The 21,167-nt window shown below is 36.3% G+C and overlaps 4 protein-coding genes across 4 annotated transcripts in view; 2 read left to right on the top strand and 2 right to left on the bottom strand.

Annotated features, from left to right (window-relative positions):
* Positions 1 to 5,779, bottom strand: part of LOC134541868 (uncharacterized protein C05D11.1-like) — a 30,009-nt gene extending 24,230 nt beyond the window's left edge. The window contains exons 1-5 of the mRNA XM_063385569.1: positions 5,478 to 5,779; positions 4,561 to 4,802; positions 3,977 to 4,186; positions 1,656 to 1,778; positions 119 to 373 (exon numbers count right to left, since the gene is read on the bottom strand). Coding sequence (XP_063241639.1) covers positions 119 to 373; positions 1,656 to 1,778; positions 3,977 to 4,186; positions 4,561 to 4,802; positions 5,478 to 5,652 — 1,005 coding nt within the window. The 5' untranslated portion in view covers positions 5,653 to 5,779. The remainder of the gene's footprint in view (positions 1 to 118; positions 374 to 1,655; positions 1,779 to 3,976; positions 4,187 to 4,560; positions 4,803 to 5,477) is intronic.
* A 3,329-nt stretch (positions 5,780 to 9,108) lies between these two features.
* Positions 9,109 to 16,993, bottom strand: LOC134541872 (uncharacterized). The gene is made up of 4 exons (XM_063385573.1): positions 16,606 to 16,993; positions 12,407 to 12,488; positions 10,780 to 11,146; positions 9,109 to 9,616 (listed from the first exon to the last, which is right to left on the bottom strand). Exons 2-4 carry the CDS (start codon positions 12,469 to 12,471, stop codon positions 9,404 to 9,406), a joined length of 645 nt encoding a protein of 214 aa, XP_063241643.1. The 5' UTR covers positions 12,472 to 12,488; positions 16,606 to 16,993; the 3' UTR covers positions 9,109 to 9,403.
* A 205-nt stretch (positions 16,994 to 17,198) lies between these two features.
* On the top strand, positions 17,199 to 20,907 carry LOC134541871 (DNA-directed RNA polymerase I subunit RPA12). The gene is made up of 3 exons (XM_063385572.1): positions 17,199 to 17,383; positions 19,656 to 19,881; positions 20,805 to 20,907. The coding sequence occupies exons 1-3, from the start codon at positions 17,260 to 17,262 to the stop codon at positions 20,827 to 20,829; spliced, it is 375 nt and encodes a 124-aa protein (XP_063241642.1). The 5' UTR covers positions 17,199 to 17,259; the 3' UTR covers positions 20,830 to 20,907.
* Positions 17,339 to 18,747, top strand: LOC134541870 (O-glucosyltransferase rumi homolog). Its single transcript, XM_063385571.1, has one exon. The coding sequence runs from the start codon at positions 17,440 to 17,442 to the stop codon at positions 18,652 to 18,654; it is 1,215 nt and encodes a 404-aa protein (XP_063241641.1). The 5' UTR covers positions 17,339 to 17,439; the 3' UTR covers positions 18,655 to 18,747.
* Positions 20,908 to 21,167: the final 260 nt, after the last annotated feature.

Raw genomic sequence — 21,167 nt, 5'->3', positions numbered from 1 at the left:
GTTTACTGTATGTTTAAATTTAAGAAAAAAATTGAAATTGGAAGCCTACATACGCACGAGCGATGTCGTAAATGAGTTTGTCCTCGAGCGGAAAGCCGCAGAGGGGAACGGAACGCACCTTGCTGGCGTACGGGTCGTCGGTCTCCACGAACTCGCGCTGGAGCGGGCTGACGGAGTTGTCCGTGAGGTACTTGAAGAGGATGGAGCAGGCGCACATCTTGTACAGCTCCCTGACGGCCGAGGGGCCCCGCCACGCCACGTACACCATGCCGTTCTCCTCCTCGTCGCAGGGGTAGGGCACCAGGAAGTCGTACGACATGGGGAGGGGCGGCACCGGCGACTGCCACGGCCTGGAGAACGGCCCCCGGGGACCCTGCGAACACGACACCAGACTCCCCTGGGTAACAACCACACAGGCCTCGTCTTTCATAAGTCAAGCTGCCAGAAAAATACGAAAAGCTTCTTTCCATGAGTTGTACTGCAAGTGTAATATTTCACTTTGAACAAGTAGAATATAATTATACAGTTACAAGTAAATCAATACAGTTAATCAACTATCAAACATACCAAAAATTAATTAACACTATATTTTCTGATATTGTTTTACTCAGACACAAAAAAATAATTAAATATCCAAAAAGAAAAAATTGAGGGCATCGCAATATGATGCACAGAGAGGTGGATTCAGGAATTGTTTTCTGGGGGGATTTGAGAAAAAAAAAATTGAATTTGTGTATTAAAAAAAACTTAAGCCAACAAGGGGTTTGGAATGTTACATTATCGATCTTAACATAATTCACTTCCTGTGTCTTGTTGTTCCAGGCATTGTGACCACTCACCCTGTACAACCAAAAATAATAACCACCTTCAGCGAAACTGCCAATTTTTTTCAAATATTTGGGGGAGAGGGGATATCATCCCACTCTTGCAAATATAGTAAAACCTGATGAATAAAAACTCTGTTAATACAAAATGCTCATTAATAAAAAGTGTGAAAAAATCAGTCCGTACTAATTTATTTCATACAAAAGTATGGCTATTATGTGATGGAAAATGTTGTTACAGGGGCAAAAAATAACATGTATTGGGATAGGTTTTACAAATACCCCATAATAATGTGAATAATCAATGTCAATTATCAACTAAAAATAACACTGATGCCATTGTTTGGTTCAGTGTATGTCGGGGGAAAAAAAAGCTTAGAAATTACACGTTCTTCCAAAATGATGATACGTCTTTTTGCAGGTAGTCACTAAAAATATGCTTCATCATTCTGTCTTAAATTTATTTTAAAAAGTATAGTCCAGTACAAATATTTTTTTAGCCATAGGAGTAGCCATCCTAAAACCGATTTCCAAACCCTAATTAAAAGTACATCTGTTGTATAAAATTGTGTGCAGTTTTCTCGGAAAAAATTCTTATTACTTAGGTGTGCTATGCATGTATCTAAATTAGAAAAATTACTTGAACTTCATTTGAATTTTAGTTAGATGTTATGCAAATATTGTGATTTACATTTTGTGATACTTTGGTTGATACAACCTTTGTTATTGCAAAGAGTGACGAAATTATGGTCCCTTCAGGATTTGTATCATTGAGGCTTGAAAAAGCACGATAATGCAAGTTCCGGAGGTCCCCTCGCTCCGGCCAGGTACCTTGGACACAATCTTGTCCTCCACCGGCTGCAGGGCCTGGAACACCTGGTCGGGTTTCACCTGGCCGGCGATGATGAGCGTCAGGTTCTCCGGCCGGTAGAACTCCCTGTGGTAGTTCCGCACCTGCGACCACCGCACCTCTCCGGTAACTCTCTCACTCTCTGGCCCGGCTCACGACACACATCAAGTACACAGGCACTGACACAGGAAAACAACAACCCACTGCAATAACATTAACCCACTGCAATAACATTTCCACAGAAGATACATTGTCAACATCTTTGTTTCGACTTAACAAATTTGATGTACAACAATTTCAGCATTTTCCAATTCATTAATGTCCATTAAAAAATTTTTTATTGTATTTTTTAAATGAATTCAGTGCATTATCCCTAAGGTGCTATGTTTATATTTCAGTAAGCTTCAAAGATTCTTGTGACCTACAAACTAACATGATATTGTTTTGAATTATTCTCTCTCTTTAAATTAAATTCCACTATTTTTTATGAAAGGAAAAAGGGTTTTTCCATTTTTTTTTTAACATCCCTTACTTAAACACAAAGGAATACATAAGAGAAAGTTGACAGCGACAGAACTTATTTCTTAGAAACATTACATATTAATGAACATAAACACACACACATATATATACAGACAAGAACACACAAAACCACAAACCAATTTCTAGTCTATGCAACAAGGAATGTATGCAGAATTCAATTTGGAGTGGAAGGGGTGAGGGGGTGAGTATTTGGTAGTTTTTGCCTGCTGTTTGCTGTCAAATTCTTTCCTTTCATTGGTTTTAATGATATTTTTTTTTCATCCAGGAGGGCAGTGGGCTATATAACCACCCCTCCCCCCAGAAATAAACCCTTAGGATATGCTCCTGATGACTTTACCTCAGCAAGGCAATAATGTTTATCAGCCATTTTATTTTCACAATCAATTAAAAATCAAATTTTGAAACTGTTAAGCTACGATATACATTGTCCCATTATAAAATAAACCACACGTACTTCCCATTTGATGTATGTATTTAGGTGACTGATAATGATAATCATTAAAATTAATATCCTCATTTCTTTCATACCACAACTCTGACACAAAGGTTTCATCTGACAAATAAATTATTGTTAAGATTCTATTACATAAACACAACAATTTTTAAAATCATAGTAAATTCATTGTTTGGGTGAACATTGTGAAATATAAAACTGTGCAATAATATGAGAGTTTTCACACTGTGACCATAACACATTTTTCTATTATTTCAGAAAATTGTTGTTATTAACATCACGATAGTGACCTGAAGTTTGCTAAAATTCTAAAACAAGTTACGCAGCCTTGAAGAATGGGGATACGTGGTTATTAAAATTTATTAGCGATATTGTCAGTGAATCTTTTACAAAAATATGCTTTGGGAAGAAACTGCTTGTAAACACATATCAAAAAGTGAGTTATATTGTCAGAACTTAACTTACACCAGCTAAACTGAAAGAAAATGTAGTCAATAAATAAAAATACAAATTTTTTACACTTCCAAAAGAAAAAAGAATGAATGAGTGAATGAATGACCACGCATGTGCATGGAAGGGTATGAGTTCCATGAAAATGTTTGTACATGTAATCTGTCTGTTATTACTACTGACATCATCAATGATTTTAATATGATTGGGCTATAATTTCGACTTGGAAGGTCAGCCTACATAATTGAAGTTTTAGCAAATATTCTACCTTTAACAATTTTAATTCATGTAATAATAACTGGAATGTATGTCTGTCCATAATAGAAGATTAACTTTCAAAAACAGAAAATAAACTTTGCAATGTACACATTAGTTGTAGGCAAGTCATCATCTAGCCATCTTTAACATAATGTTTCAAAATTTTTTTAACAATGATACTTATACATATACATCATCTAGGCCAGCGTACCTTTGAAATTACAGATCTTTACCAACAGGGCAAAACATGTAGCTATTCAGGTTAAAACAAAAAGGATTTTTTTTTTTTACTTGACGTCTAGTGAGTGATTAAGGCTTAGACTAGGGAATCCACAACCAACTTAAATAAATGGTAGTCATGAGCAAAATTACATCGTAACTATGGACCTGGTTTTCTTTATGCACATGACCAACTGGTTGAACATCCTTCTCTCAGCAGAGTGAGTACTTCTGTCTTTCAACACAGTCAGTCCTGCCACACACTAACTGCACAGTGCTACAAAGCGGCATATACCAGAGTGCTGACATAGTCAAGTACAAAATGGCACATGAAAAAATTGACAGACAGCTGTGAACAACACGGTAACGACCACTCACTTTGGTGTTGTTGGTGCTCTCTCGTAGGTTCTTCATGATGCCCCCGGTCTCCGACTTGTAGCCGCACTTGCCGGGGTACATGGCCCGCAACATGGCGAGGTACGAGCGAGATTCTCCCGTGTTCTCGCGGCCCTGCATCTCGCAGTACACCACCCCCGCATCCTCCCCTTCCCCCGTGACATGGTGCACCTCCGTCAGGTAGCCAGAGTCCTGTCGGGCACACCCAGACATCTGTCAACTTACCACTCTCACGTAGCTCAGACAGTCTCTCCCACTCGACCGTGGGCGCCACATGCCCTGGAACATATTCACACAACTTAGAAAAGAAAGAGGAAGAGACAGTACCAGTGAGGAATGTTGCAAATAATTTTTCCTAATGGTACCTTCCATAGTTCCAAGCTTTAAATTCTCACAAAGCATTGACCCTCTGTGTTTTCTTCCAGATGTATTCCTTGAAATTTATGGATACAAAATATTTTGCAAGATGTTTTTAAAAGAGCAGAGATACAGAAAAGTAATCTAGGCACTCCTTATGCACTATCCCGCCCCAACAAACAACTGTGGTGGCAGTTGCCGGCACTCACTGTGAGCGTGGGGTAGAGCACGTGATCCAGGTAGATGGGCATGAGGGTGAGGAAGCCCTCGCTGCCGGCGGTGGTCATGGTGTAGCAGGTGTGGTCCGTGTCTGTCCAGGCATTGGTGCCCGAGGCCAGGCAGCGGTTGGCCAGAAGGTCCAGCACGCCCTTGTAGGGGTACTGCTCGCTGCCCAGGAAAATAAGATGCTCCAGAGTATGTGGCAGGCCGTCGTCATCGTGGGCCTCCGTCGCTGTGCACACACACACACGTTTCAACACTTCGGGTACAATGAAGTTTAAGAACCTCTCTAAAAAAAATTAACAAATTAAAAAAAATGTGTTATAGGCTACTGCAAATGTTTCTTATTATATGGTTAAAGCATGTTTTGAACTACAACTAATTTTTATCTCTCCATTTTATTTGTAAACCTTCACCACTCTGTTTCTCAAAGCACAAGCCAAATTAGCACAGAGGGAACACCCATCTACCAGCAGTAAATTATCTTGATAGTAAAGTAAACAAAAGAACCTACAGTCAATGGTGTGCCCTTCAGGCTTGCTATGCTCACGCTCCAAGAAGCAGAGTATCACGTCAATAAAAAAAAGTATGTACATTCGAAATTGAAAAACGTGCTTTGACAGGATAATTAATAACAATTACCAGCAACCATATACCAAATATTCATTTATTTTTCTCTCCGAATATTTCCATTCTAGGAAATTAAGTAAAATACGATAGAACATTCAGACTTTTACACATTCCTCAAAAAACATAACCCTCATGAAACTACTTTATTTAAAACACGAAATTTAAGAACTAAAAAATGTCTTCCCTTAAACTTTCAAATTATAAAATATTTTTAAACCAGCCAAGTGACAGGAAAGAACAAAACATACGATTTGGAATTGATCCACAGGTTACATACCTAAACAAAAGTAGCCATGAACTACAGGTCCTTCAACTTCTGCAATGACAACAGTTAGTCCTGTGATATTAGATCGGTACTTATGAACCGGTATCAAATCATTCGCTTTCAAACTACATATTAATTCAAAACTTCCATTCCGACAACGAGCCGGTGAACTATCTACAGGCGCCATATTTGACTATCGGTCAGACAAAAACAATGTTGCTTGCTGAAGGGGAGACCCATAGACAATTAATAGGTGGGAACAGAGGTAAGCATTTCATGAAAGCCTCTGTTACCATGCGCCGTGATTGGCTAAGAATTACGTCAGCCAGTCCAGAACAATGCCCGAACAAAGGGAAGGAAGGCTGTACACCTTGAGTTTAATCAAATATTGTTCTTCTACTATATTTGATTTGGTTTAGTCCTCTTATATAGTCTTTGGTTTAGTCATTGTCTATAGGGATGCAACATCGCTCTTAAAAACATCGATATCACGAACATCGATGTTCAAACGAAAAAGGATCGATGTCAAAAAACATCGTTCTGACAACCGATACATCGATGTTTTAACCGATGTTTTTAAATATCAGGATTCAGGAAAAACATGCCAAATTGATTTAAATTATTGTATGTAGCCAAAAACCATACCTACTACAGATTCCTGACAACAATATCCACAACCCATTTACAGTCGTGTCTCATGCAGAACAAAAACATGTATAAAACCAAAGTCTGCTAACAAAATCTTAAAAATCTGCATGAACTACTTGACCAGCTCTCAGTAAACTTCAAAGAGTTGTGGACAAATTTAAATTACTACAACTTCACAACAAATGTAGGTTTTTATAGTAAGTATAGACAGTTAAAAAAATTGTATCTTAAAAACTAAATGTCGTATTGTAATGTTTTTTTAATATATATTCAATAAATATTCATGAAATGATAGCCAAAATATTATCAAAAACTAGGGTAATTTTAAAGATGAACGATGTCGATGTTTTTGGACTTTTTCGTCGATGCATCGCTCTTCAAAACATCAATGTTTCATTAACGATACATTGATGTATCGTTTGCATCCCCTGAGCACCGTGCCGAAAGGTCGTGGTTGGGCCTCGGGCGATGGCTCGCATTTTGTAGCAATGTTATATTGAATTACAACTTTGCGGCTACGGTCCGGGCGACGCCGAAGAACTTTTTTTCTTTCGGACATTTTAATTAATTAGAATTTTTTTTTGACCAGTTGTAGGCAAAGCCCACAGCGAGGCGACAAAGCCGTCGCTGCCCGGAACTTATCCGAGCAATATAATGTAATTTGTAATGTCTACGTGTTTTTCTCCTTTATGGAGGTACCGTTTAATTTTTTTTGTGTGCTCTATTGTACAGAATATAGTGTGATTTTTACATAAGTAAATAAAACAGGTAATACATATAAATTTCTTCTTTCTTCGTGACCTGCAACATGTATGTTCCACCCATCACCAAATTCGAGCTAGCCGGAGGTGGTGGGTGGTAACAAAATGGAATTTGATGATGACCATAATGAAGAAAATGAGGAAGTTGTTCAAATCAAAAAAGGGGACTGGGTGAGGGTAAAACTTCAGTATGAACATGGATGTTGAAAAGATTTTGCAAGTGTGTCCAGATGAAGAGGGAGCAGACAAGTTTGTTGGATCGTTTCTAAGGCAATCTAACAATGTACCTTCAATTTACACATTCCCCAATGTCACAGATGAATATGAGTTCAGAAAAAAACATCTTGCAAGTGTTAAACTTACCTGAAATTCAAGTAAACCAGCAAACAAACCTAGTGTTTCCACATATTATTTGCCTACCAGTAAATAGCGTGTGTTACTTAATGTAACATTATATTCGGAATGTAGGCTACCTATCTTGCAAGACTATGCATAACAGCATCATGGAGCTTATAAGTATAAACTCAAATGTTTAAGTGCAATTTTTAAAATGCCTTTTTGTAAATATTATATATACAAATTTTGAATAAAACTACTAATGGAAGTGATTTAAACTTTTTAAAAAAACATTTTACATGCATTTAGAAAGTCAAACATATGTCCCTATTAACTGTACTATGATTAAAAAGGAACAATTATTGAAAAACCTCAGGTATCCTGATTAATCCCACCTTTAGGGTGAATAGGGGCAGACAAACAAAAATTTAAATATGTAAAAAAAATGAACGGAAAATGGAAAAAAAATAAAAATGTTATGCTATATCCAGCTAATAAAAACCGCCTATTAAATAAAAATATAATGATACAACATTCTTTAGTGATTTATAAATTATAAAACAAAAACTAAAAAAAAAATTGTCCCTATTCACTCCATTTTACAGTAAACCGGTACAAGACCCCAAGGAAGATAAAGGTGGAAGTGGGAAGAGCAGATAAAGTACATAAGAGAGAAGACTGGAATAAAGTGAAGGTTGAAGACTAGTGCAGGAACACAGGAAGATTCAGGCATTTTACTTTGCTCGCCCGGCCGCATGCTGGAAGCCATAGACGATGATTGCTGGATGATGATGATGAATTCATTTGCCATATTAGGACACACACAACTTGCAATCTTTTGTTTTGAATCATCAGAGTAATAATAATTTAAATTATCACAAGCAACTGATTATTTAGCGCCGGTTTGAACTACTTGTCATGTAAAATTTATGAAACTGATAAGTGAAAATAAAATTTACAGTGTCAGTCTCATGAAGTCTGGTGGAAATTCTTTCTTTTAGAGCAAGAATAATCGGCTGGAGTTGAGTATGTTTAACATTCCAGCTTCAAGTAGACCACCGAGTACTGGTAGATGAACCTATAAAATATGTAGGTAATTATTAGAGTGTAAGCCAAGCACTGGCTCTCTACAGATGAACTTATGCAGTAACACAGTAGGCTATATGCTATAGCCAATCATTTATTACAATGCCTCGAGGATTGTAAAAATATTTTTGCTCTATAGATCAAGTATTTAAGCATCTTAATTGATTCACAAAATTTTACTACAGTTTTTTCTTCATTTCCATTTTTACTTTCCACAGCCTGAACAACAAAACCCCTATTTCATTTGCCCTAAGTAAAGCATTTTGGAAATATGTAAATAAATAATTAATAATAATAATAATAATAATAATAGCAGCACATGGACATAGGTAAGACTGAATTTTAGAAATATCTTCACTAGCACTGCATGCAAATGAATTGGTTTCATAACTAATGCAGAAGCAGCAATACACATCTGTTAATCATTCTACTTCCGGCTAATATTGCACATCAACTACACGTGCTCTGAGCTCAAGTGAACTACGTATTGATGCCAACTGAAGAAATGTTTTTAAATTTTTCTTGGTACACTACATTTGAACATGAATAGTTTAATGGATTCTTTCTACTACTATTAATTTCTTATTTTAAACTAGGTTAACCATAATACTTTCCAAACCCATTGTAAGGAAGTTTACCAACTACACTCAACAGATCAGTGTTTGCAGTAAACGTGACAATTGGTACCTTCTCTTTATAACTTAGTCTTGGTCGATGTGTTGCATTATAGAAAATTCAAGTTTGCATACCTCATATCGTGCCATTATTACAAGAATAAAAAAAATCTTACAATTAAACAAAAATAAAAGACAACAATGAGAAAATATTTTATTTATAAAAAACTTATATAACATTTTTAAATTTTATGTTACTGTCTATCAGTAAGAATATTCTAATACATATTACATAGTTACCAGAGTAAACATTCTGTAAAGCCTCCTTGCTGCATAGTTTATTGAACTAGTTTCATAAAGTTTACATTAGAATATTTAAAAAAAATTTTAATGGTGGATAATATCCTAAATATTTAAATACCATAGAAAATATTCAAATCTGGTGCTAGATACAAAGCCTACTGGTGCAATGTTAATTCATACTGCACGTAATTCATTTCACTGCTTTGATCCAATCAATTTCTAGAGTAGACGGTCCGGACTGCTTGACAGGCAAGTACACTCCCCCGTAAACTTGCAGCCCGAAGCTGGTGATGTTTGACTTGTCCAGCGGTTCAGCTTCCGACGAGTTGAGGGGCCTGCCCCTGTAGTACGGCTTGAAGTCGTCCAGAGGCAGGCTGATGGTCTCGTACGTGTCCCTCTGCACCTGTACGCACGACATGCCATGTTCACTGGATCCACTTAACAACAAATTTATGGTCTGTACTATGTCATTATACGACACCAACATTTACTAGAATATGATATCTCAACTATATTTCTCTTTTCTTGTTGTGCTCATTATTAATTAAATGCCACATGACATATTTTCTTAAGAAATACTTATGCCTGAAACTATCATCAAACTAGGCATTAAATAGTTTTTTTACAATTTTCTACTAAATATGTACCACCTAAAAAAAAGTCACCATCTGTTAACCTTGATATGAGAATGAGAAATTGTGATATTGCTCTTCTGTGAGGTTAGGTCAACATGAATAATGTGAGACAGACGCTAAACGATGGAACGAAACATAAACATAGACCAAAGGTGAGAAATCGAGATTGGAAACCTTTTAACCTGGCAGCAGTGTCCGTTGCGCACTCCATCAGGGGTGGATACAAAGGCCGATTTAAAATTTAGTTTGGGTTAGCAAGACTGCAATGGAGCGCGGTGGTGCAGCGTTAAAGACACTTGACGCACATTTCAAATGACCTTGGTTCGTTGTACCACAGCCCACTTATCCTGATTTAGGGTTTCCACTAATTCAGAAATGGCTTGGAAGGTACTACACTACATAAAGGACACAGCAGATTCGCTGTCTGATGTTTCTATAGCATAGACATTGGCGTAGCTGTGTTCATAATGTTGGAGGGGACAAATAATGACTTTGATGTCATGTAAACCCATTCCCCTCTTACTAAGACGGGAAGGGGGGGGGGGGGGGGGGGTTCCGGTGGTCCTCCACCGGAAAATTTAGATTTTAAAAGTGCAAAATAGCGTTTTCTAAGCAGTTTTTGTATCTAACCATTGGATACATCGATGTTAAAATTATTATTGTTTCCTTAAGATAAAATTTGATGAGTGAAGAAATTACAAATAAAGTTGGGCAGAATAATATTATAAAATAAAAATATCACGGTCTAGAAAGTTGGGGGGGGGGACAGTCCCCTCCACCCAAAAAGTTCAGGGGGACACATCCCCCCTGTCACCGCCCCCCCCCCCCCCCCTCCGGTTCCTACGCCCCCGAGCATAGATGAGGGAAATCCTCTCTAATGACTTTGCTGTCGATGGAACTTAAGATTTGAAACTACAGAATGACGGAGAACCTGGAAGAACTGCTCGTAGGTGGGGTGTGGCTCGTCGTTGAGACCCTTGTGTCGCAGCACGACCTTGTAGCCGGTGCTGGCGCCCTGCCCGCGGAGGCGAAGCTGCACTCGTTGGTAGTCACGCAGGTCCAGCGAGGTGGCGGTCCTGACGCCGGCGAAGCCCGCCCCGTTGGGCTGCGGGTTGAGCAGCGCGAAGAGCACGGCGCGCTGGAAGACCTGCGTCCTCTGCAGCAGGAGCACGGCCTTCGACATGCCCACGGACCGGGCCGTGTCCGACTGCTCCGTCCAGCCGTCCACCGACGCCGCGCTCGCAAAGTCGAACAGCATCCGCTCGTCGCTGGCGGCGCCAGCGCTCACTGCTTGTGTCCTTCACACATACGAACATATCGATGGCTTAGAATGGAAACCTCCTATCTCAATTTCTGGACGACAATACGTTTTTTTTTTAATGTTTTTTGGCTGGAGAACCTCGTATCTCACGAAATGTTTGGCTGAAAGAAATAAAATGTGCATCCTACTGCTTTCTATCGGGGAAAAAAAGAAACCACGTAGGTATATCAGTAGCACTCCACATTGTAGAGAGAAAACCTCGTATGTTCGGTATGAGATACAAGGTTTTCATTCTAAGCCATCGATATGAATGTGTACTCACAGTTATAGATCTGCAACCTGTTTTTTTTTTCCTTTCAATTTTTTTTCCCCCTCCACATTTTTGGCTTTATTTACGTGGGCTGAACCTTCTACAACTTCCGCAATCAAACAGCCATTGGGCCTTCTTGTTACCAGAAGAAGCAATTTTTAATTTTTTTTTTTTTTTTTTTTTTTTTTTTTTTCAAAAAATCTTTCCCGTTTCTATCCCTCTGGTCGGATAATATTGCCCATTAACGAACTCGACCAAGAGGGGTAGCACCTTCCCTGGGAGTATGCCCAGCTCAACAGTCACACATTCCAGAACGTTCCAGCCCCACTCTAACCAGAGTTTGAACTAGCCAAGATGGTCCCCACTTCGTCCGCGTTTATTGAACGTAGCCCACGCTGCTTACACCACAGGGCGACCCGAAAACATGAGCACGGCGGCAGTGCAAGGCAACAGCTGTGGTGAAGCCACAAGGAGAAATGTGGTGCATCAGCATAGCAAGCACCCACGCACGCCGCCACGCCACAGCCACAGAGTTGTGCCACAGTGGCAGCAACACCCACTCCAGAGTCCAAACCAAGAAACACTAACCTTTAAATAAGACGGTAGTACTGGAATATTCTGAAACACGACAATGTTCTTCTGACTTCCATTATACAATTTCTGAATTTCTCTGATTTTTATGAGAATGAAACTGATTCATTAAAAAATTTATTAGCTTTGGCTTAAAAAAAAAATTACGATAAACTGAAAAAAAAGAAGTTAATTTATATACTTGCTTAACACTATGCAAGAAATGTAGACTGAAATATCTTGTTTAAAAAAGCACACACCATTCTGAATCTTTTATTGAAAAAGTTTTACACCTTATATTATTCTGTACTTCCATGATGCAAGTAATTTTTACAGTTGATAACAATGCTGCCATTGACTAAAGGCAATTCAAATGTCAAAACAAATAAATAAAAAATAATACATTTATAAACTTACCAGAGTTCAGATACAAAGATTGAGAAACATGGCAGACCCCAGAGAAAATATTTTGCTTTTGACATCTTCAATGTGCTTTCACCTGAGAAAAAAAAAAGAATAGACTTATGGAAAAACTTATGATTTATTACTTTATTAGGCAGACATTATTGCTTTATATAACATAATAAAAAATTTTAATTAAAAGACAATTTTTTAGTGTCTCTATGTCAATCATTTAATGGGATTTCGAGGCCAATTTCCTTACAAAACTTGATACAAAATCATTCCACGATTATAAAACAGGATGGTTAAAACTAAAAATGTGGTGAGATCCATTAAATGTTTAAAATTTAACTTCATTAAAATATTAGAAACAAAATTTTCTGAGTACTGGATATTTATACTTAAAAATCATCTTTAACAATATTTTCCACCATATGAGGCAAGCCACACGCAAACAATGTCAGCTTTTGAGTAAATAAATACTCATTATACCTGGTTTGCCACCAAATTGTTGCTCTTCCAGCTACAAGACCCAAGAACACTGTTTTGCTTCATGATGTTCGATTAGCTCTTGCTAATTTGGTCAGAATGAGTAAAATAATTTATGTCATTATTCTGAAATATAAACATTTTAAAACTGTTATGGTGCAACTATGGTGCCTAAATAATTTTTGTTTGGATTGTTACTGAGCTTATTGATTTTATCTAAATAATCAACCTCATAATCCTTGGTGGAAGCTGTGTCTTTCAGGATCTTGAATTGTGAAAAACAGCACACATCAAGTGTTGTGTACGACAGAACCATACCTACCGGATGCTGAGAAAATTTCATAAATTATTACAAGAATCTTGTTAGATATTTCTTCTAATCTTTGCAGGTTTTTTACAGTAGTATGCCTTTTACACCTGGTTTAAATGTGCATTTTAAAGAAATCTGTTTTCTAATTTCTACTATTTATGTTTTATGGCTTGGCCACATTGGATGCGACGAGACGAGACAATTGGGAGTAAAACAATGCTTTCTTATGAAAACGGCCACACCAAGCGTAACACCTAGCGGAAAATATTAGATTGTCTGTCTCACAGTTTGCTCAGGTGACAATCTCGTTGCTTGCCTCAAACATGGATGCAGAAAAGTTGACAAGTTCAGTTTATGCTAAAAAATTCTTATGAGCAATGAGTTTAAGTTGTTTAAGATATAGTAACTAGCGGGATAAAGATAAAGAGTGAGATAAACCAAAACCTACCCCTCTTTTCACCCCCTTAAAGAATGAATTTTGATAAAATGAAAAAAATATATATAAATACTATAGGTACTCAACTCTACATGCTCATTGTTATTTAATATCTCACTTATAATTTTAATAGATTCAAATGTATTAACTTATTCTTCAACATCTTCAGCATGTGTGTCTATAGTACAGTGACAGTTTGGTGTGGCCACGCATTGGAGACAGTCTCGTCGCATCTCGTATTCAGTGTGGCCAAACCTAATGTTAAGTACTTTATTCAAGTATGTATCCAAATACAATGTTTCTTAGTTTAAATGCAGAATTAGTAAGAGTGCTATGATTTTGAAAAATGGTTATAAATTAATAAAACCAATTCAATTTGCATTGTCTTGAGAAAAAAAATATACACCAATATTTGTCTATTCTATTTCAAATAACTTTTAGGGATCAAGTCTACATCTTGATACAGATAAGATAAGCAGCGGATTTGTATTAATAGTGGGAAAGATATGACATCACTGAAGTTGGCTAATGATTACAGACTGGAATGGAGAAACGAAGGGAGTTATAGTGTCTAATATTGGTAGCAGTGAAGGACTGAACATCATTGTGAAAATAAAAACAAATTATATTGCGAGTTTAGAAGCAAAATTTGCGGTTCTGGTACGAGTACAGTGAAGTAAGAATTTTTGACTGTAATTGTACTTAACAGAAAATTAATGTAATTGAATATCTTGATAATAGGTAAGTGTTTAAATAATACAATAAGAGTTCAAAACTGTCTTGGCCCTGGTCATAAGGTACTGACGTTAAACATCTCTATCTTTCAGAAAACAGTCTTTGCTATGCTGTATTCCTAAGATCTCTAGAGAACCATAGGATCACGTTGTAGCTAGTATCAAGTAATGACGGAGGTAACAATCAAACCAAAATCTAGTTGAAAACATACTCAGCTATGATAATAAAGCACATGGTTCACTGGCTAGTACCAAGTAAATAAGATGACAGTGAAAATAATGAGGGTAAATATGTATTGTACGGATTAGCGCCAAAAAAAATCGTACAAATATGAAATAACTTTCATTATATGCTATCTTACGTCCTCTTTTCAGAACCGCCTGCGGAGATAAAAAATTCCAATTACTTTAGGAGATATCGAATTTTTTAATCTTCATTTTTTGGCGATTTTTTTAAAAAAAAAATTTAAAAATCCGAAAATACCTTTATTCTGTGCTCTTAAACTTCCTCTTTTCATTAAACCCGGCTGAGATAAGAAATTCCAAATACTTTTGGAGATATCGAATTTTTTAATTTTCATCCTGTGCACTCATGCGGCGATAACGGTTGCTTGTTTACAAGTATGATTTTTTTTTTTTGCGATGTTCCCGAACGGAGAAACCTAAGATGCACATAAAGTTCTGACATTCCCGATTACACCCGAACAATTCACCTTCGGCCAACCTCGGGTTTATTTATTAATATTTATATTTCTCTGTTTATTTTAATGTAGCTATACTAACCTAACTAACCATCCAAAGGGTTTTAAAGTGTTTTAATGTAGCTAAACTATCCGACCACTTTTAATATTTCAATTCATTTTTCCTGCGCAAAAATAAATAAATCCTGTGGTTGGCCGAAGGTGAATATTCGGGTGTAATCGGGAATGGCAGAACTTTATGTGGATCTTAGGACTCTCACGCGAACGAATACATCATGTAAAAAGAAACTTACGTGAGTTTATTCTGTTCATCCTTTGTCCCGGTTTGTTAGGTCAGGTCAGCTACATTATAAATACTTTAAAACTAAACAACCAATTAAATTAATTTTATTATTTTTAATGTCCGTTCAGTTTCAAAGTATTTATAATGTAGCTGACCTGACCTAATCTACCTTTGTCCCATTTTGTTAGGTCAGGTCAGTTACATTATAAATACTTAAAACTATACAAAATGTAAAATAAATTGATATTATTTTTAATTTCCGTTTATTTTGAAGTATTTATAATGTAACTAACCTTACCTAATGGAAAATTTCTGTTATTTAGACATTCACGCGCACACGGCAAAATATAAAATGGCGACGGTCAAATTATTACACACGTCTGGTATAGCAAAATAAGAACGGCCATATCTCCAAAAGTATTTGAAATTTTTTATCTCCGCAGGCGGTTCTGAAAAGAGGACGTAAGATAGCATATAATGAAAGTTATTTCATATTTGTACGATTTTTTTTGGCGCTAATCCGTACAATACATATTTACCATAATGAGGCCCATCTCTTGTGGAAAACAGTCTCAGTTACTCTAAGTAAAATAGTAGCAGCCGATCAGTTAAGTAACCTGCACAGGCTACTTAATGTAACCTATAAATGGTAATTTCTCAGAAACCATTAGGAATTTGAAACACTATTTTCAGGGTAAGCAAAGGAAAATCTGAAGTTTTCAAAAACACATTTGGAATGTTATAATTTATTTTACAGAAAAGCTGCAAACCTTACAATTAAAAAAAACATGCTTCCTTCCTGTTTTTTTTAAATTATTTTAAACAAGGGAAAAATGCACCAAAAGAAAAAAATATCCACACTAGCCTCAGGAAACAGTTGTAATAACAATACAGAAAATCCTGTCCAAATTAAAAACCTGTAGTTAGTACAGTTTTTGAAATATTTAAAAGATATAATTTTTCGAAAAGACATTGTATTCTCCAAAAATGTGTTTACAGTAGAGGAATAGTGTAATATCATTACCATTGATACCTAAGTTACTATTTATTATTCACACTGGCAAGCTGATTTGCATTTTTATATCATTCACATGAAGCAGAAAAAAAATGTTGCCAAATTCCTTATTTTCTGTAGTTTATATCTAAAACCTTTGATTGCGCTTACAATTTTTCCATATTTAGTAGGCCCTAACTGTTACTATTTAAGTATTTAACAATTATTTTTAAAATTAATTTGTAAATAATTGAAGCACATTCTTACCTTCCGTAAATACGTTTGCCTTGTTAACGGCTGTTCTGTAACAGAATACTAAATGTCTATTCTTTTTCTTGGCCAGAAGCAAAAGGTCAATTGAGTTTATGCAAATATTTGTCAACCTCAATGCAACAATGCCATACGTGCAATGCGGAAGAACTTTTGTGCTAGATGTAGATAAAAAGTGTCAACAGTATCAAAACTAGGCCATTCTTAACTATATGCTTCTAGTATTGCAGGTATATAACCAAATTTCAAATATGTCAACAAACTGTTTACACAGTACATAACCGTGACACAGATCGTCATTTGTATGCTGAAATCCGTAAACATAATGTAACAAATTGTAAACAAGTCTTTAGGCTACGTTCCTTTTCCTTCTGTTGGCACTGACGAGATATATTGTATAACATTTACAACACAAGCAATCAATATAATATTGATCCTTAATAATGGTTTGCGTATCAAGGCCTCATTTTTATACAAATAATATGCCTAGGAAACATTTATAAGTTTTAAATAAAAAGTGTGTAATTTATGAATTCATAAAAACAATTTTTTTTGTCACGCAATCGTAACGCATGTGTACTACTTCTCTTTAAGATATATGTCTATGGGACTGTGTTCAGAACTTTTGATAAATAGCATTATAAAGTTCAAATGTCAGGAAAAACTTTTCAAAACGAGCTGGGATTTTGTCCAGAATGTGGTGCTATATTACCCTTGCTTGGAGATAAGGGTGGTGTGAAATGCTATACCTGCAAGCAAGAATTTGGTCCAGAAGGCAAGTGTTTGTGATGGGTGATGTACTTTCTTTTCTAATGTAGACAGACTTGCATCATGATAGACGTAAGATTGTGCTTGTGCAGACTATTTTTATTGGAACTACTCATCAGCATTAAAGCAAGTAATGTGCAAGACACATGTTCTACACAAAGTGGTGAAATGTGCAGTAAAGATGCCATTCATTCAAAATACTCAGCAGAGGCTAATGCGCCGCTGTCGTACCTAAAAACAATTCATAATGCTATCACAAAATTTAAACCATATACACAGGAGAACTGTAGTTTATACATGTCCGTGATTGAGAATGATCTACGTATATTTGCTAAAGGCATTTCTGCAGAAATGGTTGCTTCTGTTCGTAGTAAAGGAACCAAGTACCAAATAGTGAATCACCGCCTATATCGTGATACCAACTGTATGTTCCCTGCTCGTTGTAGCGGTATTGAACATTTTCTTATTTTGCTATTACCCAAACTCCCCGATATGGAATTTATCATTAACACACGGGATTGGCCACAAGTCAGGCAACAGTTTTCACAGCCTCTCCCAGTTTTTTCCTTTAGTAAAACTTCCGAGTATTTTGACATAATGTATCCAGCATGGGGCTTTTGGGAAGGAGGTCCTGCAATAAAACTGTACCCAAGAGGCTTGGGAAGGTGGGATCAGCACAGAAAGTCTCTAGGTAAGGAAGCAAAGAAATGGCCATGGGATCAAAAGATAAAGAAAGCATTCTTTCGTGGATCACGCACAAGTAGCGAGAGAGACCCCTTAATTTTGTTGTCCAGGGAGGAACCGGACCTAGTAGATGCTCAATACACTAAAAATCAGGCATGGAAATCAAAAGCAGACACATTGAATTTCCCCCCAGCTGATGAAGTGTCGTTGGAAGACCACTGCAGATATCGCTACCTATTCAATTTTAGGGGAGTTGCAGCAAGTTTCAGATTCAAACACTTATTTATCTGCCAGTCGTTAGTGTTTCATGTTGGGGACGAGTGGCTGGAGTTTTTTTATCCGTTGTTACAACCCTGGGTCCATTACATTCCTGTTGACAGTTCATCAACCGAAAATGATATAAGGCAGTTACTGCAGTTTGCACTGCAGCATGATGATGAAATGCAAAAGATAGCAAAAAGAGGCAATGAGTTTATATGGAATCATTTACGAATGGAGGATGTTATTTGTTATTGGGAAGTTCTTTTGCTCAAGTATGCAGAGTTATTGAAATACCGTGTAAGGCATGATAATACTCTCATAGAAATAAAATAATAGTATAGTCTATTTGGCAGTTACCAAAATGTTATCTATTAGACCAAAGCCACATACTAAACTAATTGTTTTCAGGATAATTCATGTATGAGCAAATCTTGTAATATTGTTAAGAGCTATCTTGATGATACATGTAGTGTGACATTGTTAATACGATGAAGCACAAACTTTTACCTTTGAAAATGAACACATGCTTTGCTGAAAATTTTTAGTAAAATTTTTCTTAGTTAAAAATGTGTTGTTTACATTAAGAAAGTAAAATAAAATAAAATAAATGGTATATAATATTTAAAATGTCATTATATATATGTATATATTTCAGATAGCTGTCAGATTTATTTTATGGTGTTTTTTAAATTTTATAATTGACTTGTATGAAGTTCTAATTTGTTATAGGGTATCCTTGGACATCCTGGAACAGCTGGTGGCTAATGAGGTTTTTTTTTATTGTGAAACAAATTAAATCCTGTGCCGTTCTGTCCAAAAATTATAATTTTTTTTATTGAAGACATAAGGGCCTTACACAAAAAGTTATGTTCTAGCTCAGAATGCTAAACTGGTTTTTTTTTGTTTAAAAATTAATAATCTTATATACAATATACGAAGAATTTGTGTCAATCCTTAAAAATATTTGCTATATTGAGCTTTAAATTTTGTTAACTACTTGGCAGTAATGTTCAGTATGTGATATTTAATTTTATACCTAATTAAAAGAAATGTATGTGGCAGTACACAAGTAAATAAAGGTATTGTATAACTGTAGCATAAATTAAGTATTTTGTGTTGTAGATTTGTAATTTATATTGGTATAGTGAAAACTTTTTCTCCGAGTGAGATAGTATCAGTCCAGTTATTTTACAAATGACTGTTGCAGATGTTTATGTACATGTTTTATAATTATTTGTTGTTAATAAAACTTATTTTTACAGCAGCACAACTCTTTTTCTTCTGCGCGATGCATGACTTGTTTCTAACAGAACCCTTCCTTTTCTGTCCTGTAGTTTTTGGGGACATGCGAACACAGTACGTGATACACTTTAATTCCCCGAGCGACCTGTCGAAACTAAAGCGTAGCAAGCGGGGGAAGGGCAAGGCCCCGGAGGCAGAAGGCCCCACGGTGGAGCGGCAGTGCCCCGTGTGCAAGAACACCACCATGTCTTACGCAACGCTGCAGCTCAGGTCGGCGGACGAAGGGCAAACTGTGTTCTACACCTGCACCAAGTGCAAGTAAGTTGACAGCAGCGTGTTGTCGCGTTCACTTTGTCACCACAGGTGTCCACATTTTTAAAGTCAAGGAACAGTAAAGAAAGTTGGAAATGGTCAGGGAATATAATTGAAATCCAGATAAGGGAAAATGTATGCTACAGTCTAACATTAACCAAACTAAGTATTTTTTCTTCCCAGATAGTTTACGTGCATCATCAAACACACTTCACAATGATGTGACAAAATTTTGTTCAAATTAAAAGCACAGCCAGCCAGCTATGGAAATGGTGGATATATTTTATTTTTTTAATTTTGGTCAGGGAGATTTTATAACAGTTTGTGTGGATACCGTGGCTCCAACGCCTTCAGAACTCGCAGACATCCCCGTGTAGCTGCTGTGGGTCTGACTGAATTCTGATGTAAAATTTGGCGTTGTGTTCAAGAATCTCCAACTACCACCATTAAGTAAACCATGATGTTTTGATTCTCAATTATTTTCACTGGTAATTAATTCTGATGCATTTATTTCCTAATCATTTGTACACATTTCCTCTGGCTGCAAGTCTGCGTCATTCTCTTGCAGTTTATTTTTCTCCCCTGCATTTCATATCATCCCGAAGTCACTAATGTTTAAATTACTTTGCCTGCTACATTTACTGCTAACACTATAGTAGGTTTTAGTAAAATGAACACTTTTGGATGCCTTGCGCACTAATCACATAATATTAACCTACTGGGTATCCATCTCATCAAATGTCTATGATTAAGTTGTTTAAAAAGGAATTAAAATCCTTTCTTAAATAGTTTTGTACCAGGCAAAGGTTATATTAAATTGTAAGTAGAAATGGAAAGGGATGTCTGATATATCTTTGCATTAAAAATTGTTAGCACACATTCAATTAGATACTGCTGCCATGAATAAAAGAACTGTCCTTTTTTTTCAGGTACAAAGAGAATGAAAATTCCTGAGCATCACAGTGGATTTCACATGTCAGCTAGTTAAATAATAAGTAAATCTGTTTAAAAAATACATTTTTTCTATCAGGATCCTGAATTTGCATACTGATACCAAAATCAATCCTGATAAGACCAGTGTCTGTTACCTCAACTCTACTGTTTTTACAGGTTTGCGTAGCACTCTTAAGAAATCTAATACATAGATGCAGTGTTACATACAAGTAGAACATAATTTTGAAAACAGGTGCTTTACTATAATTTTCTAGTTACCTCTTCACGCTCTAAAAACAGTGATATGGCGGAATCTTGCCACTACAAGTAGTGACAATGGCAGAAGTTTTTTTTTATTA

This window comes from Bacillus rossius, assembly GCF_032445375.1.
Source record: "Bacillus rossius redtenbacheri isolate Brsri chromosome 4 unlocalized genomic scaffold, Brsri_v3 Brsri_v3_scf4_2, whole genome shotgun sequence".
Taxonomy (NCBI): Eukaryota; Metazoa; Arthropoda; class Insecta; order Phasmatodea; family Bacillidae; genus Bacillus; species Bacillus rossius.
Note: the sequence above shows the minus strand (reverse complement) of the source record. Positions and strands in the feature narration are given on the sequence as shown.